Below are 18,383 nucleotides of genomic sequence, written 5' to 3' on the forward strand. Positions count from 1 at the left end.
TAGGATTTAGTGCTGTTCTGGCAGTACCTTGTGTATTTACCCCGGCTGGCTCACTGTTTACTCTCTTTTGTAATAGTCTGCAATTATTTACCTCTCCCATCTGCGGGGGCTGGCACAGGGCGCTCTGCTGCTGCTGCAGACGTGTAGCTTTCAAACTGTAATGGTAAACAAATAAGAGAGAAGCATTGTTCAGACAGGTTCAGACTATTCCAATGCAGGATGGGGAAAGGTATCAGCACTGACACTTTACATGCAAAGGAAGGTATCTTCTGGGCTGTGATAGACACATAATGCAGGGGTAGGGTGACCAGACAGCAAATGTGAAAAATCAGGACAGGGGATGGGGGGTAATAGGAGCCTATATAAGAAAAAGACCCAAAAATCGGGACTGTCCCTATAAAATCGGGACATCTGGTCACCCTATGCAGGGGAAGGCCTGTGGGATCAGAGACAGGGTGCGACTCTGCCACCATGGGAACCTTTGTGGGAGAATGGGGATTGTGATGATAACATTTTACTCTGACATCATCACATTACATCATGAGGAGAAAACATTCTTGCAGGTGGCGACGAGCTTTTCAACTGGTCTCGTGCTCCCCGAGGTGATGCTGTTTCGCAACATATGGTGATACCAGCACCCCCAGAGCTGTGAGGCGCGCGCACACGCACACACACACACACACACACACACACGATGGGAAACTCCCAGGGGAAACCAGGCTCCTGAATGGAGCCAGAAGCCAGCACGCGCCTCACCTAGGCTTGAGCTGGGCAGAACATATGCCCCTGTCCCTCCCTCCCAAGCAGTTGCCTGCATCCGCCCCTCACAAAGATGGACGGAGGAAACCTGTGCGTGCGGGGCGGAAGTAGCTGTCGTCCGAACGCTCCCTCCCACACTTTTCAAGCAATTAGAATCTAAACTCTCGCCCTCACAAAGATGGCGGCGCGTGGCGGAAGTGTGCGCGCAGCGCAGGGGCCGTCGGGAGTTGTAGTTTCTACCGGGCCCGGGCGGCGAGCCGCTGCCTCCCTCGCGGACGCGGCCGGCCAGCTGAAGCCGCCATGCAGCTGCTGCCGGGGCTGCTCTGGCTCCTGGTGCCGGGCTCGGCCGCGCTGGAGCCCATCAGCCTGAGCATCGTCATCGGGGCGGCCTCGGTGCTCACCGGCTACCTCTCCTACCCCAGCTTCTACTGCGGCTTCGTGGAGTGCTGCCCCGGGGAGGCGGACCGGCCCAATACCACCGGTACCGGGCCGGCTGGGGCCGAACCGCGGGGCGGGGGGGAGGCTGGCGCGGCCCGGCCCGGCCCGGCCCGGCCCAACGGAACCGGGATCGAACCCGGGCGCACTGGGCTGGCGCTGCCGAGGGCCCTGGCTCCAGGCTGGAACTGGGGGGCAGGGGGCACGAGGGGCCACCCGGTGTAACCGGGGAGAGCGGGACCAAGCCTCGGGGGACCAGCCGCTCCAGGCTGGCCCGGTGGAGGGGCCATGGGAGAGCTGCTTGGGACACACCCCGGGTTTCAAGGGGAAGGAGCGTGGGTTAGTGGAAAGAGAGCGGAGAGCTGGGGCCAGCACCCTGGGGTGCTACTCCCAGCCCTGCTCCTGATTGGCATTGTGACCGTGAGAAAAGCACTCGCCTTCTCTGCCTGAAGTTTCCCCATCTGTGAAATGGAGCTGATACTTCAGGTACCTCAGCTGGACATTCTAGGAGCCACATTCATTAGCGTCAAGGATCAGAGGGGTCGCCCTGTTTGTCTGGATCTGTAAAAGCAGCAGAGTCCTGTGGCACCTTCTAGACTAACAGACGTATTGGAGCATGAGCTTTCGTGGGTGAATACATCATGCATCCGACTAAGTGGGTATTCACCCACGAAAGCTCATGCTCCAAAACGTCTGTTAGTCTAGAAGGTGCCACAGACTCTTTGCTACATTCATTAGCGTTCTTAAAAAACTTTGAGATCCTTGGTGTAAGTGCAAATCAATATCGGGCTCTGTTTCCCTAGCGCAGTTACCGAGGCTCCTCTAATGTTTCCCAGTGTGGGATAAAGATCACCCAGAGAGAGAAATGGGATTCATGATACCATTCAATTTGCAAGCCATTTTTGGAAATCCTTGTTCTTCTAAAATGACTTTCTTTTTCTCCTTGGATTCTTCAGCACTGAGGGAGGATTTGGATAATAAACTCTTTGGACAGCACCTTGCCAAAGACGTGATCCTGAAAGCAGTGACGGGATTCAGAAACAACCCAAATCCCAAAAAGCCACTCACTCTCTCCCTCCACGGCTGGGGAGGCACGGGTAAAAACTTTGTCAGCCAGTTCATCGCAAAGAGCATTCACAAAGCGGGAGAGAAAAGCAAATTTGTTCATCTCTTTATAGCCACGCTACACTTCCCACATGGACATCAGATTACACTGTATAAGGTAAGAGAGCAAATTTTAACTTCCCGTTGGTTATATCAGTAAATATTAATCATTAAAACTCTACACCGTGAAATTAGATTGTTCTTGGTATACAAATCCATAGGTGTCTCAAATAACAATCTTGTATCCAGCTGTTTCTGTGTATTTTCAAACATTCACTGACAAGTTTGTGGAGGTGGAATCTAAATATCCCCCTGCAGTGCTAGAAACTGGAACACAACAGCGCTGAGTTAAATGCTAAGAAATGGAAAGTGAAGCAGACAAATCTCTTTACTCCTGCTTTTCAGTGTTCCTCAAAGGATTACAAATTACTTCCTCTCCTTCCTTCCCCTGGGGTTACCCTTCAGGTTTCTTTTTACAGCGTTCACTGTTGTGAAATGTCCTCCACTCTAGCTAAATGAGATGACTGTAAGGAGCAATAATTTCAGAGGCTTATAAGTGACTGATGCTAATCACCTTGTTTATTCGCTGCAATTTTCATGAAAAGGATAGTCACAGACTGAAGGTTACATACCCAAAGCATCTTTACATGTTTACAACTGAACATTTCAGGAATCAATTTTTTGATTGTTGTTGTTGTTTTTTTATTAGTCAAGTAGATGGTAGAAGTCGTAAGGTAGAAGAAATTTCCTTTCCCCTGTATGGTCTCTTCTCTCTTCCATTTGAGCCCTGCTCTTCATGCTTTGACTGTTCAACTGAGGATGGAAGTAATGTGCTTTATGGTGACTCTCATCAAATAACTGGAACAGGCTTCACATTCTAGCAGCATGTGAAAGTAGTGGTCATATTCCTCCCTTCAGGAAGCTGGATATAATCAGAGCATTTAAAGGATCATTACTCACACCCCCTCCCAGGTGTATTTTGCGCTCTCTACCAGTGGGACCTAGTTTTTTTTTTAATGTGTGTTTCTCGTTTGTTCCAGGATCAATTGCAAATGTGGATTCGGGGTAACGTGAGCGCCTGTGCCAGATCTGTGTTCATATTTGATGAAATGGATAAATTGCACCCTGGCCTCATTGATGCCATTAAGCCGTTCTTAGACTATTATGAGCAGATTGATGGGGTGTCCTACCGGAGAGCCATCTTTATCTTTCTCAGGTTTGTGGTCTGTCTACTGTGGCAAATTCAGGCTCATCCGGGCCTTCGCTGCCACTGTGGTTTGTGTCTTGGCCACTCAGAGCTTCCAAGCATCAGCAGGGATAGAACCCAGATTCTTCTGTCAAAAAGCATGTGCTATCTGAGCTAAAGAAAAAGGTCCATTAGCTGTCTGCATTGCAGGGACTATGATACAGTTGAGCAATTCTGCCTCCATCCAGCAAAGGACTGTAGCGCATAACACCTTAAAGTGGGCCAATCTGGTAGTCTTGTCTAGTAGTAGCACGCTGCAGATTGGAGATCAGATCCTGAATCTGTCCCTCATTCCATGCGCTGGGAGCGTTGCACTGGTATCATACTTCACTACGGGGTGGTGGAGAGACCACTTTGCGTCACTCAGAGGGCCCACCACATATGCCGAGCTGATGATTTCTTTTGGGAGGGAGCTACGTGACCGTTTCTTCTGAGCAAGAGGTATTGTGGCTCACAAACAACGCTGTAGGGACAGTGTGGAATTTAGTCTTAAATGACTTAGGCATTGGTTTAAGGCTTTTTATTCTGGTGACATGCTTGCTATGCAGACAAACCTTAGAACAGACAAGTGTTAAATGTAATCCTGCTAGAGAAGAGATGCTGGACTCTTCCTATCTTGGGTCTGTACTAAACTCTTTCTCTTATGAACAGTAATGCAGGTGGGGATTTAATTAATAAAGTGGCTCTGGACTTCTGGAGGAGTGGAAAAGACAGGAAGCAGATTCAGCTGAAAGACCTGGAGTCTGTGTTATCTGTAGCAGTCTTCAATAATAAGAATAGTGAGTTACTTTCCCAATGAGTTGGAGGTTCTTTTACTTCATAAACACAGAAAATCCTCCCTCGGTGTGTGCTGCTCCAGCTTGCCTCTTTAACCCTTGTAATATTGTTGTACACACGCTCCCACTCACTTAGGCCCAGATACCACCAGGCACTGAGCACAACAATTCATTGATTTCACTGGGTGCTTGGCACGTTTCAGGAGGCACTCTGCAGCTCTCAGGATTGGGTCCTCACCCAATGGAATATTTGTTTCAGGGAGAAATTACGCCCAGTGTTTCTGGGGCTGGGAGACTCTAATGTACTAACCGTTCACCTCTGCGGATTGACCTGAGTTTATAACCTAACTTAGGTCCCAGCGAAAATGATGTTAGATGATCCCAGCCTAGTTCTTAGAAGACAGCTGCCTACCTGATAGCTAGGGCCCTACCAAAGTCGTGGTTCATTTTGGTCAATTTAATGGTCATGGGATTTTAAAAATCATAAATGTCATGATTTCAGCTATTTAAATCTGAAATTTCACGGTGGTGTAATTTGGGGGCTCCTGACCCAAAAAGGAGCTGTGCGGGGGAGGTTGTAAGGTTATCGGGGGGTTGTGGTACTGCTCCCCTTCTGTGCTGCTGCTCGCAATGGTGCTGCCTTCAGAGCTGAGCTGATGGAGACCGGTGGTTGCTGGCTGGGAGCCCAGCTCTGGAGGCAGAGCCGCCGCCAGCAGCAGCGCAGAAGTAAGGGTGGCCTGGTATGGTGTTGCCACCCTTGCTTCTGTGGTGCTGCTGGTGGGGCGCTGCCTTCAGCTCTGGGTGCCCGGCTAACAGCCGCCGCTCTCTGGCTGCCCAGCTTTGAAGGCAGCGCAGGAGTAAGGGTGGCAATACCACAACCCCCCCTAAAATAATCTTGCGACCCCCCCCTGCAACTTCCTTTTGCGTCAGGGCCCCTAATTTGAGAAACACGGGTCTTCCCCGTGAAATGTGTGTAGTATAGGGCAGCAGTTCTCAGACTGTGGGTTGGGACCTCAAAGTGGGTCACAGCCCTGTTTTAAGGGGGTCGCCAGGCCTGGCTTAGACTTCCTGGGGCCAAAGCCTGAGCCCCTCCACCTGGGCATTGGGGCTCGGATTACAGGCCCCCGGCCTGGGACTGAGGCTCTTGGGCTTGACTTTGCCCTGCCCCCCTCCAGGGGGCGGGGCTCCGATGGGCTCAGGCTTCAGTCCCCCCCCCCGGGGGTCGTGTAGTAATTTCTGTTGTCCGAAGGGGGTCGCGGTACAATGGAGTCTGAGAACCTCGGTATAGGGTAAAATCACAAAAGACCAGATTTCACCGTCTGTGATGTGTGTTTCGTGGCTGTGAATTTGGTAGGGCTCCACAGATAGCTTAGTAAAATCAAAGACCTCTGCACAGGGGATGAGCTGCATCTGGACCAGCAGAGGGCGCTGCAGATCAGGAATGAAGCGCACTGACAGAAGGGTGTATAGAAGATTCCTGCTTTACGCTTGGTGCAAGCTAGTGCCATTTATAAGTAACAAATATTAATCAAAGTCTAAATCTTAGATAATGTCCCTAGTGGTGTAAGACCGAGGTGCAGTGCACAGGCCTTTCATGTTTGGAAGTGTTGGGGGCTGGTCATCTGTCATTTAGTAAAATCACCTACCTAGAAAACAAGGACCAAGCATTTATTGACAGTGGAGGACAGAACTATCATTAAGATGTTACATTTGTTCTCCCTGACCATTTAAGCAACCTCCTGTCTGATGTTTTCTAGGTGGCTTGTGGCACAGCAGCCTGATCGACAGAAACCTCATTGATTACTTTGTCCCCTTCCTGCCCCTGGAGTACAAGCATCTTAAGATGTGTATCAGGGCAGAAATCGAGGCTGGTGGCAAGAAAATCAACGAGGCGATCGTTGACGAGGTGGCCAAGGAGATGACATTCTTCCCAAAAGATGAGAAAATCTACTCCGATAAAGGCTGCAAGCTCGTGCAGCAGAAGCTGTTGTATTATTGGGAGAGGTTATGAGCAATGTGGAACAAGGAACGCGCTGCCCTTTCCTCGCTGAAGCACTTTTAATGGCATTTTGAAGTCTGTCTTTTTGCACTTTTAATATTTTGGGACGTGTGTCAGGGATCCTAGGCATGACTAATTTTTCTTTTATTTTTTTAAACCCCGGTGCTCTTCCTTAAACGGGCAGTACCCAAGTGTTGCCTTTTTAATCTGGGATAGTCTCTAGAAATCTTTGAGCATAGCATTCATCACTGGATCCAGCCTTCACTACATTGTGTTTTAACAGCTGAGATTGTTAAAAATTCCATCCTCTCCCTCCAACCCTCTCTTCTAGACGACTGGAGTGAAATGAAGGAATCTTTCCCTTTGGCCACAGTCCCTTCCTAGCATATGGAAGGTCCAGTCCTATTCCCATTGAAATCAATGGGCGCTTTGGCCTTGACTTCAGCTGGCGCGTCCAGGGTCCATGATAATGGCAGCAAGGGTTGAGGCCTTGATACTTTCCTAGTTCACGTGCCTCTGTGCTGGAAGGACTCCTTGTGCTCTGGAAAGGGGTGGTGGTGTTGTGCTCAGGTGGTCTGTTGTCCAGGGATGGAAGGGCAGGACCTTGGTTCATTTCTGACTCTAAGCTGTCTTCATGCCTCCTGCTCTGGTGATGTGGAACGTTAAGGTGAACTCAGAGAAATCTTGGGTTGGGGAGAAATTAGTTGCTTCCCTCCACAGTCTTTATCCAAAAGACTCTGTATTCTTTCCCCTCCTCATACGAAATTTGAATCAGAGAGTCCAAGTGGCTGTGGGCTTGGCTGCCAATGGGTATTTCTGTCCCTTTCAGTGCAGGGGAACCGTTCACCAGGGATTTGACTGCTATAGCACCTCAGGCAAGTGGCTTGTCTTTTGGGGGAAATATTCATGAGGGTTTGACTGTTACAACTTGTCAGGTCAGTATCTGTGCACAGTGGTGGGCATGAAATCCACAAGGTGTTACATTCCCTCCAAGCCACAGCCACATAATCCAGCAAGATCCCCCTTCCCCTCCCCAGCCGCACCCCTTGCTTGAATGTTACGTGAGAGTAGAAATGATTTTGAATAGTCTATTTTTGATACTATTTTATACTAGATTGAAGTGGAAGTACAAAATCTTTTCCTACAGAACCGGGAAGGGGGGGTGGGTGGGAAATATGGTCAAAGAACAACCTTTCCCCCATCCCAGCCTTATTTTTAATAGTTTTTAATAACATTGTAAAATTAATGAGAACTGGTGTCTGGGATGGTCAGCGTGAAACGGGAACCTGAAGGGTTAGGAAGCTGGGAGAGGATCAACCTTCACCCATCGAGTAAGGGTGGAATTTTCATATTGCAGCTTACTCACCAAAGACTCAACTTTCTAACTCTTTCTCCCTCCTACTTTTCCCCAGATACGAGATGAAAGTGCCTTTACATACATGGAGGATAGAAAGTTTAACTCACACATTAAGTGAAGTATGTAGTATGTGCAGCATGATACCAGTGCAGCTAAGACTCATGGTGGGGGAAGTTGATTTTATTAGGTAGTTGCTGAATTAACTCCCTCTTATATATTGACACTTGTTTTAAGATGGTGTGCAAAACTGCTTTGTCTCATATCAAGCCTGTTTTTGTTCAAACTACCAGCAAGAAAGCTTTAAATGTTCAGGTTAACCTCTGAAATTGAAGGAGTCAGTTACACTTTTTTTTTTAATAACCCAGCATGCAGTTTTGTCTGTTTACTCTGATGCAATCACTTGAAGTGAACACTAGCTCTTAACCTTGGGACATTGGACTGTTGCTTTGATGTGTGATGTTTTACCCTTATTGGTAACTCTTCCTCAAAAAGGTTCTAAACACTGCACCCACAAATGTCTGGTAGCTCTTCCAGCTCTGATGTTCTGAATGTAAACTACTCATGCAGTTTTTAAAACTCTAAATGTCATGGCTGCAATAAATGTCTTTCATCCTTCAGCTGCCTTTTGACTTATTTAATAACTGCCAGCTGGTAGATACTACCACTCTACTGCTCAACACCTAGACAGTCATGCTGTGGTATCTCAGATTCCTTCTGCTCGGGTTTGTTCTGATGAAGTCAGGCCATCTTTGAGTAACATCTGACTGACCTGTTCCTTCCCAGGGTAAATAAGGGATCCTTGTAAGGATAGGCTAAACCTCCTTGTAGCGCTTTGTTGAATCCAGCAGTTAATACGGCAGGGTGCCCCAGTTGAACCACACCAATGCAATTTGCAAAAGTGCCATTCCCGTGTATAGAGGAGGAAGGCCTTCCTGGGGCAGAGAAGTAATGCTCCTTGCAGGTGATAAACCTGAGGTGGGGATTTAGCTGAACGGGTGCATTTTTACCTGTTTCTAGCAAGAGTGGCTAGAAGTTTGCTCTTCTCACAGCAAGTCTTCAGCATTCCTGCCAGTTTTTTCTATGATGCAATTGTAGAAATGTAACTTGTCATATCTTTTGCAGCATAGGATGTATTCAAGCAGGATCTTGATCCTAACTCTGACCTGGCCAGGGCAATTGATGTGTGTCCCAACAAGCAATTTTTCCCCACTGCTACAGTGCAAGTACCTGCTGGAATTTAAACACCCTATCATCTAGACAGCAGGGTGGTTCAAATGCCAGCAGCCCAGTATAAACATCCTATCATTAGTGGGAAATCAGGAAATTAGTGTTCTATGCAAGACAGGGCAAATGCTCTTTCCTCTCTTCCCCACAGTGCTCTCACCGGAGTAGAAATCTAACTGCATTAAGTGCTTTGAGTTCACTACCAGATGGAAGTGCAAAGTATTACTTGGCAGAGTTGCATAATGTTCTTCACTATTGAAAGTGAGCAGTTCAGGATATTGCGATATAAACGAGAGCAGGATTTCTTGAACAGAAACCACCAGGGACAGTGTTGGAAGTTTCTTACTTCCCCTCTCTGCTAATTGCATCATGTCACTATAAGCTGAGAGAATGTAATCCTCAATTTATGTATTTTGGAAAAGCCCACAAATAGTGACTGTTTGGAGCACTAGACCCTTATTCCAACTGGTCTGCCCTGCGAGTTTCAAAAACTCAGGCTCCTGGTGGGTTTATGAAACCAGCAGGTTAAAGGGAACCTGTGAGGATGAGCTAACAGATTTAAGTTAATTACATTATCCAAATGTAACAAGAACAAACAGGAAAGACTTGAATCCCACTGCTCCATTTCTCTACAGAGGTGCAAAAAGCAGTACACACCAAGTGCTGCACTCTAACTGTCCCATGTGAACACGGCTGGAATGAACTAAAAGGAATCTACTTTGCATAAACATAGTCCTCTTTAAACAGGGCTACATTAATGCAAACTAGATACAGTAGCCACAGCTGTTACAATGCAGCACCCTGGTGCCTGCAGCAATTTACAACCCCCTAGTCTGCCCTGTGGCACAACGTAGACATAGCTAAGGCCATCATCATTTACTGTAACTAGTCACCCACATTAGCGATATCAATAAGAAGTGGGCAGACTGAGGAAGTGGGGTTTTAATCTACTCTATCAGCTAGACAGATCTAGTCAGTGTTTTAACCACCTTTAAAATACTGTTGAGGCTACAGCATGTGGAAGACTGTTCCTCTTACTAGGAGCCTAGTTTGCAGTAGCATAGTGTGAGAAAGTTCATGCACAATCCCAAGCAGTCTGCCCTAAGTGTGGTAAGATGGTAAATTTACATACAAAGGTAACCATGAGGCAGTCCCTTCAATATATGCAAATAGCAGAGAGGTACCATATACAAATTTTACTGGTGAGAACTTTTATTGAGGGAATTATAAAAATCTTATTTTGAAATTGTGAGAGCTAGAAACTGGAGTGAAAAAAGTTAGCAGTGTTGGCATTTATAAATAAAACTGGCAGATGGGTTGCAGTAACTTTGGCATTACTGCAATTAAATATTTTCCTGGGTAGTGTTGAAACCATCTTCATCCCTTTCCACATGGCACTGCCTTGTAAGGCTGGGATCAAAACTAAATCACACAAGAGCTTGAAAGGGGTGAAAAATTATCCAGATTGATGCTTTCTGCATTTAGAAAAGTTTGAAACTAAAGAAAATCTTACAGCAGCCATGTGGACTAAATAGGATTTAACAGATTCTGCCTTCCAATTACTCTGATTCTATGAAATAGCCCTTTTCTTCATTACTGCAAAGAAGGAAAAGGAAAGAGACCGAGTGTCACTGCTACACTTCACAGCGAACAGCCAAAGAAGGAACTAACTCCATTACAGGGACATAGTCAATGACTTTGCTGCAGTTCCTCTTCTTACTCAGCCTTGTTTCACATACTGACCTTCCCCTAATGCAGTTTGGCACCAGAAGGGACAGTTTACACCCGTTTTTATAAGAACGGCACTACATCATGCTAGGTAAAAACATACTCACTCCTGTACTTTGATTCCAATACAGCTGGAAACACCAAGGCTGGTTATTTTCAAGAAAACAAACCTGCATATCCACCTTTCAAAGACAGTCTGGGAAATACCCCACCCACAACTCCTAGGAATGGTCTTACAGAATATTTTAATCAAGGCCCTTATATCTGCACCATCTGGAAACCATTTCTACAAATTAAAACCTAATTAAAACTGCAGGTCTAATGTACATAGCTGTGTTCCATTAACCAATTGTAGCAATCAATCCATGATTTGAGATAAATCACAGGCACTGTTAGACAATGCTCTGGAAGGGGTGACTGTTCCATGCACAGTTCTTTTCTAACTTCACAGCACAGGACTGACGTCTTTTGAAGATATGACTATTACAAAGCTCCCCCAGAATAAAAAGAGAAGTGTATTCCACTTATTTACATCAGGCAATTACAATACAATGTTCTTTTTTTTTTTAAAAACGTGCTTGACCAATGAAATGTTTCGGATTCTCCACTTTGTGATTAGGTTCATTTTTTCCTTTGCAGATCACAGCATCGTAAATTATAAGTCATAGTAAAAATCCAGCTTGGTGAACACAGTTTTGCATCCTTTATCAGAGTAGATTTTCTCCTCCTTGGGGAAGTAGGTCAACTCGTCAGCTACTTTGGTTATGATTTCTTCATCCACCACGTAGCCACGTGATTCAAGTTCAACCCTGACACACATTTTCACGTGTTTGTACTCCAGAGGCAGAAAGGGGACAAAATAATCAATGAGGTTTCTGTCGATCAGGCTGCTGTGCCAAAAGCCGCCTGCAAAAAACACTGTTGGTTAGTGCACCTTTTGTGGAGGTTGACAGCTAGTAGGGAGGGGGATATATTTATCACATCTCTCTGCTACCCACCCTAAAGTTGTTTACTCTGTTTTTATTCTTACCACAATCACTTCTGCTTTTATAAGGTCACACATTGCCATGGTATGAGAGTGGCTTCACTTTAAGCCAAGCAGGATGGATACAGAAATATCACATATTGGAGCTGTTGCTGCAGGTCAAGGTTTCAAGGCTAGCGGCACCTCTGCCCTCTCTCCAGTCTCTGAGTACAGCCCCATAGGTATTAGGCTCTAAACCTTTAACTGTCCTGGGACAGAATCCTACAATTCTCCCACTTTTAGACTGGATCCTGGCTACAGTATCTGGTGGATCAACCGTGATTTCCCTGACGGGTCCAAATGGGTTTGGGTACCTGCGATTCTTCCCTTCAGGAGCCCGTGACAAGCAGTAAATACACTGACCAGACACCCTTTTCAAACCAAAGTATTGTTTAAGCTTAGCAGTAGGAATAAAGCGTAACATAAAGAGGATTTTAAAACAACAAAAGGACTGTGCACATGTTTATCTTACCTATGGCTTACCGTCTCCCTGTCTTGGAAGCCTAGGGAGGCCTTCCTGCTTCAGACCCTCCAGCAGGGTCTATGAGTGTTTCAGTTTATTCCCCACAAAAAACTACCTGACCTCTCACCAGAGTCTTTTAAATTGTCATTTTGATTCCCAGGCTGGGCAAAACAAGCTCAGAAATTTGGCTAGAGCCAAGGAAGTAGGTTCTTCACAGTTAATATCTCAGGTATTGTCTCTTAGCCCCCTTCAAGTGTTTACGAGGGCATGTTTTTATTTCCCAACCGGCTGCTGTTAAACTAAACTAACATGCACAGAGTAGATATCCAAATATTTACCCAATGCAGCAGAGTGGGTAGAATTAAATCAAAGTGATTTAAAACTACTAAATTTTAATCACGATGTAAATCAGCAAGCAGGAAAACTTGATTAAATCATCCGTTTTAATGGAGTTTTGCATTTGTACTTTAGTTACTTTCCTGAAGAAAGTTTGATTCTTATTGGTTGGTAACTATTAAAACAGGTTGGTTTCCAATTGAATAGAGCCTTTACCTTCAATTTGGTGCTTTTGTTGGGGGTGGGGGAAGCTAAGAGGATGTGCTGTAACCTATACACAGGTAAGCAATTATATAGCTTCATTTATATTTATTCAGATTTTTAATTTTTGTATTTATTATGCCAGAAATGGTGAATGATACTTTTAGTAAATAAGTGTATTTTTGATTTGTGTCAAAAAGTTTATCAAAACGTTTTGCATTTAAAACTGATTTCTTAAACAAAGAAAATACTATCCATGGTTAGTGAACTTAACTGCTTGTTTCACATCACCATCTCCTTCAGGATTTTAGAACTAAGTACATGTCATCTTCTGACACAGATTGGAAGAGGAAAACAGTTTTCTTGTTTCATCAACTCCCATTGATTTCTTATTGTTGAATGAAATAGTCATTGAACTGACCTAACTGGATAAAGTAAAAACAACAACTCCTCTCTCTGCATCTGCTGAAGAGGCTACTGCTGTCAAAAGCTGGTTTAGCACTTCAACAAACACTGGTTTGGTCAGTGACTTCCACCAGTGCAGTGGTTTGACTTTCTTTAAAATTTGGCAGCAACCATGTAATGCTTCATATTTTATATTTAATTTAAATTTTAATAGATTATAGTAAGTTTAGGCCTTAACATAGGTTGTCATAACCAGACGTTTAATTTTAAATAGGTTTATTTAAAAAAAATTGTAAATACACCTCTACCTCAATATAACGCTGTCCTTGGGAACCAAAAAAGTCTTACCACGGTATAGGTGAAACCGTGTTCTATCAAACTTGCTTTGATCCACTGGAGTGTGCAGCGCACACCCCCGCCTCCCCCCCGGAGCACTGCTTTACCGCGTTATATCCGAATTTGTGTTATATTGGGTCGCGTTATATCGGGGTAGAGGTGTAATTTGAACAAAAAGGTCTGATTTTAATTTTTTCTTAAACCATCTATCCGTACTGTGTTGTAGACACAGTGAACTTCTCAAGAGCCAGGTCACCTACAATATTAATAAATTACAGAGCAGTCCCATGTCCTTCACGCTGGACCATTCCTCTCCACCTCAAATCAGCAACCAAACAGCATCAGTCTGAATACTTCATGACTATACCATGGTACCTCCCTGCCGGAAAACTGGAATTTGCACTGAGCTGCAACTGCTGCTGCCACACCAGTTCACATCAACTCTAGCCCAGCCACTTTTGTTTCTCTCTCTCGGTAAATAATCCTGTGTGCACTTTCACCGTGGTAAAAGCAGTTCCTCTCTCTCTCCCCCTAAGGCTGCTTAAAAAAACCATCACCCAACAGATGCAGAATCCATCATTTAACACAGCAGTCACTGAGTGCATTTCTTAGTTTGTCATCCCGTGGACTGCTCTGTTAGAGAGCTGTAATAGTCTGGGTCTATTGTTAGAAGGTTTATTTCTAAGCTATTGTTAAAAATAACTTTGTAACTATACAACTACGCCATTATAATTTAGAGAAACAGTAACTCAGGCTGGCAATCCATCCACCCTCAATTCTGAAGGGCAAGGAAGGATTAGGGTGTTGTATTTATCGTGCAGCCTCCAATTATGAGCCAAAGAACTCTATCTACAGTCTTGGGAAGGGGAATGGCAACCTTCCTCATCAGAGATAGTAGCTCAGTGCCACAGGCAGCAAAAAGATGCATAAAATAATCCCACTTAAAAGTCGCATATAGTCTGTTGAAAAGTTAAACTATATAAAGAGTGAAATATTACGGCAATCCCATGATTACCATTGGGACTATTATAACTGAAACATTTGTTTCTTAGGTGTTCTCCAAAAGAGGCAGTTGGCGAATACTAGAAACAGATGCAGAACCACTCATTCAAAGAGAAGGATTTTTAGCCACAGGAATAATCAATATTACTCACTGTTCTTGTTGTTGAAGACAGACAGAGAAACTCCAGCTTCCAGGTCTTTGAGTTCCATGTCTTCCCTTCTCTTTCCACTTTTCCAGAAATCTAATGCCACCTCTGTTATCTTTTCAGCCCCCGCATTGCTGTGTGAAGGAAGGAAAAGGATTTCAAATGGATGTGTTTCACAGAGCATTCAGTTTACAGTATTGAATATTTCACAGATGCTCCTTACCTGAGAAAGATGAAGATGGCTCGTCGATAGGACACTCCATCAAGCTGCTCGTAGTAGTCCAAGAACGGTTTGATGGAATCAATGAGTCCTGCATGCATTTTATCCATTTCATCAAATATAAAGATTGACCTGCCACAAGCGCTCACATTTCCCCGAATCCATGACTGCAACTGGTCCTATGTTACACAAAAATAAAGGAGAATGCAAATTCCATTTGCATCAATGTCGCATCAAAGATACAGGAAATATGTAGACTTTAGACCACCATTTTCCATTCAAAAGTTATAACTTCAATTGTACACCTGTAATTATGTGAATTTCTTGATCAAAAACTGGTTAAAAGGTCAACAGTAAATAATGATAAAAAGAACAGAAATGCATTCTGGTTGTTAAAATAAACCCAGGTGAGTTACCAGAATCTGTCTGCCAGGTATCCATGAAAAGGACTATACTTCAAGCCAGTGAATTAACATTAATACAAAGCAGTGATCTCAAAGTGAAGCCCACTGGGGCAAACTATTTTCTCTGGTGCTAATACTCTGCAGTCATATAGCATATTCCATCTTTAGATCTCAAAACATTACCCAACTAATGAATGTTGCACAAATTGAGTCAGTGAGAGATTAAGTGACCTAGCCAAGGTCATATAATAAAATCACAGGAACAGCTAGGAATAGAACCTAGAATCATAACTCCTAGTCCCATGCTTTAACCACTAGTAAGTAATCTAACTGGAGGTGATGAAAAACCTTTCAAAAGTGTAGCTTTGTTCAGGAATGGTGGTTAACCCACTGTTAAATGTTATGTTTAAGATTAGCAGTGAGAAAGAAAAGGAACTGGGACAGTTGATTAAAAACCAACAATGAGCCTGCTGATCACCTCCAGTGATCAACATCATTTTACCAGTCTCACTATTATTTGGTTCCTGCACATGGGTGAGGCAGTGCAGGGAAGACTCCACTGCCTGTGCTATGGATAGAGAGGACTTTAGTTTCTAGCACTGACCACATGGTAAATTTCACAAGCAGTTTCTCTTTGTAAGTGAACGAAGAGCATAAAGATCCTTTTCTTCCACTGCATTTAGGAAAGACTCAGCTGGGACAGGCCAATAGAAAGCTTTACAAGGGGAAATATATAATCTAGAGAAAAAGTAGAATTCTCCATTTTAAAAGCTAATGTATAGACTGTTCCATTCCTTTAAGTCTTCAACATGCACACATTTTGTGTTTACATGTTCAAAACACTGTACAAACATTCACTAATCAGCATAATACTCCTGCTAGGTAGAAAAGTTTCATCCTCATTTTCCAGGCAGCAGAGGAGACTCTCACACAACCCAGTGGCAGAATCAGTATTAAAATTCAGGAACACAAGCAATGGTATTTCTTGAAACTGTGCTGCCTCACATATCTACCTGCCTGTTACTGGGGTATCTCAGCATTTCACAAGCTTTAATATATTCATACTCCCAACACCTCTGAGGGACAAAGTACTACTAGCCCCATTTTTCAATTGGGAAACTGAGGCAGGGAAAGAAAGTCACATGCCCAAAGTTACACAAGAAGCCTGTGGTGGGATACTTGGGCTCAGTTCTCTGCTTCAAGTCCCATGTTGATGCCCTACCTGTGCCCTTTCCCTCTGGGTAGAAACATGAGAGAATGCATAAACAATTTTTTTTTAAAAGGGAAATTAGTCCCTAAACGTTAGGGTTTACACATTTGCACTTCAGACTCAGCATACATTGTATTTTACTGTTTAAGATAAAAAGTCTTCACTTGCTAGTACTGCAGATCCCATAACCTTTATAAACTAGCAAAGGAGATAACCCCCACAATCACTTATCATGAGGTCCAAAATGCACTCTTACCTTGTACTGGCCAACACTATGTGCATGGGGAAAATGCAAAGTGGACACAAACTGATGGACATAATTGCTGTTCAGGCCTCCTTCATAGATACTCTCTGCAATTATTTTACTGACAAAGTTTTTGCCAGTACCAGTCCATCCATGCAAGGAGAGGGTGAGAGGCTTTTTGGGGTTTGTATTGTTCAAGAAGCCACTCACAGCTTTCACAATCACCTTCTTCACGAGGTGCTGGCCAAATAGTTTCTTGTCCAAATCCTCCTGCAGTGCTGAATGAAGGAGACACCAATCAGATAAGCAGAAAAGAAGGTGGCAAGTTTTAGTGTTTCTAAGCTGCTTCAGAAGAGAGGCCCCTTTGATAACATTATCCAGGGGTGCCCAAACTTTGCTCATCCCAGGACAGCTGCTGGGGGATCAAAGAGCTATCCTGACTAGAACAGAGCAACCATTTTTCTCTTGAATATATAGATATGACCAGTGGAGACTATGGACCCTAGCATGTGATGCTCTGGTTCCAGCTGGTCCCATGTTCCTGTGGAGAGAATCATACCAAGTCCCCCTTTTACTCCACCTCCTTCCATCTGGAAGGAGCCACACATCCCTTTGGAAGAAGGCAGAGCCCAGTCCTCCCTAGAGCCCCCCCACCCCCAACAGGCCCTTTCCTCTAGCGACAGCCTCCCTGCACCTCGTTGGCATCCTACCTCTAATCGCCTCTCCCTGCCCCTCACCACCTTCCTCCGCCTGCTGCCCCATATCCCTCTCCCCAGCGACCCTGCCCTGCCCCCCTCTCTCAGGGCGCATCTTCCTAGGGTCCCCCCGTCCTTCCCCAGCTTAAATAGCCCCCAAGCTCAACCCCACCCTATAGGGACAACTCTCAACCCCGCCCGTACCCCATAACTGACACCCCCGCCCCGCCCGTACCTGCTCCCGCCCGGGCCCCCTCCCGCTGGAGGCAGCACTCCCTGAAGTAGCAGTAGAGGCGGGGGTAGGAGATGAGGCCAGTGAGCGCTGAGGCGGCGCCCGCCAGCGCCAGCCCGAGGCTGATGGGCTCCACCGTCTGCACCGGGCTCAGCAGCAACGCAAGGCCCAGGGCAGCCCCCAGCGGCCCCCGCAGCAGCTTCATACCCCCTCCGCCAGGCCCCCACAGCCTCGACCCTGCCAGCCACCACCCCCACCCGGCGCCGGCACTTCCGCATCCGGCCTAACCGCTTCCGGCGCCGCCATCTTGGTTGTGGGCAGAGGCCTTGGCCAGGGCTGAGGGAGCGGGCGCGAGGAGACGGCGGCCATTTTGGAAACAGAAGCCTTAACTGTCACGTGACCTAACATGGTCCCGCCCCCTTTGAACGCGATGCGGCAGGTCACGTGTCGCGACAGGCGGGCCAGCGTGCAATAACTCAGCTCGTCATCATGACGTAGCGTGCGGCGCCACCTGCGTTAATACCGCAGCAGCGTGTGGCGAGGTGCGCTCCGGGTGCACGAACCGGGCCAGCTTGTCCCGACGCGGCACCGGCACGAGCCCCTGGTAGCCCCGTGAGACAACAGCGGCGCAAGCGGGACGCACCAGCCGCCCTTGGGGCAGCGGCTCGTGGCCACAGATCCCCCGCGGGAGGGGCATTTAACCAGCTCTTCACACACACACCCCCCATTCTGTTAGGGGAGGGCGGGCAACCTATGGCACGGGCGCCGAAGGGAGCTGATTTTCAGTGGCACTCGCGCTGCCCGGGTCCTGGCCACCGGTCCGGGGGACTCTGCATT

At 45.9% G+C, this 18,383-nt stretch overlaps 3 protein-coding genes across 4 annotated transcripts in view; 1 reads left to right on the forward strand and 2 right to left on the reverse strand.

Annotated features, from left to right (window-relative positions):
- The window catches only part of PTGES (prostaglandin E synthase), a 56,307-nt gene extending 55,412 nt beyond the window's left edge, over positions 1–895 (reverse strand). The window contains exons 1-2 of one of the 2 annotated variants that reach the window (XM_044992410.1): positions 757–895; positions 92–155 (exon numbers count right to left, since the gene is read on the reverse strand). The gene's annotated coding sequence lies outside the window, so the exon portion shown is untranslated. Of the gene's footprint in view, positions 1–91; positions 156–250; positions 266–756 lie in introns of those variants that run through there. The other variant, XM_044992411.1, reaches the window with a different exon arrangement.
- Positions 896–916: 21 nt separating this feature from the next.
- Positions 917–6,337, forward strand: LOC123352385 (torsin-1A-like). Its single transcript, XM_044992405.1, has 5 exons — positions 917–1,240; positions 2,151–2,416; positions 3,339–3,514; positions 4,196–4,323; positions 6,078–6,337. Exons 1-5 carry the CDS (start codon positions 1,060–1,062, stop codon positions 6,329–6,331), a joined length of 1,005 nt encoding a protein of 334 aa, XP_044848340.1. The 5' UTR covers positions 917–1,059; the 3' UTR covers positions 6,332–6,337.
- A 4,786-nt stretch (positions 6,338–11,123) lies between these two features.
- LOC123352645 (torsin-1A-like) lies at positions 11,124–17,769 on the reverse strand. Its single transcript, XM_044993072.1, has 5 exons — positions 17,550–17,769; positions 16,632–16,897; positions 14,765–14,940; positions 14,548–14,675; positions 11,124–11,534 (listed from the first exon to the last, which is right to left on the reverse strand). The coding sequence occupies exons 1-5, from the start codon at positions 17,749–17,751 to the stop codon at positions 11,284–11,286; spliced, it is 1,023 nt and encodes a 340-aa protein (XP_044849007.1). The 5' UTR covers positions 17,752–17,769; the 3' UTR covers positions 11,124–11,283.
- Between the last annotated feature and the right edge of the window lie 614 nt (positions 17,770–18,383).

This window comes from Mauremys mutica, chromosome 18, assembly GCF_020497125.1.
Source record: "Mauremys mutica isolate MM-2020 ecotype Southern chromosome 18, ASM2049712v1, whole genome shotgun sequence".
NCBI classification, from domain to species: Eukaryota; Metazoa; Chordata; order Testudines; family Geoemydidae; genus Mauremys; species Mauremys mutica.

Coding starts and splice junctions, on each gene's coding strand:
- LOC123352385 (XM_044992405.1), top strand. CDS start 1,060: ATGCAGCTGCTGCCGGGGCTGCTCTGGCTCCTGGTGCCGGGCTCGGCC. Junction 1,241..2,150: donor GGACCGGCCCAATACCACCG/GTACCGGGCCGG, acceptor TGGATTCTTCAG/CACTGAGGGAGGATTTGGAT. Junction 3,515..4,195: donor GCCATCTTTATCTTTCTCAG/GTTTGTGGTCTG, acceptor TCTTATGAACAG/TAATGCAGGTGGGGATTTAA.
- LOC123352645 (XM_044993072.1), bottom strand. CDS start 17,751: ATGAAGCTGCTGCGGGGGCCGCTGGGGGCTGCCCTGGGCCTTGCGTTG. Junction 14,941..16,631: donor ATAGTGTTGGCCAGTACAAG/GTAAGAGTGCAT, acceptor TGTGTAACATAG/GACCAGTTGCAGTCATGGAT. Junction 11,535..14,547: donor TGTCTTCAACAACAAGAACA/GTGAGTAATATT, acceptor TGTTTTTTGCAG/GCGGCTTTTGGCACAGCAGC.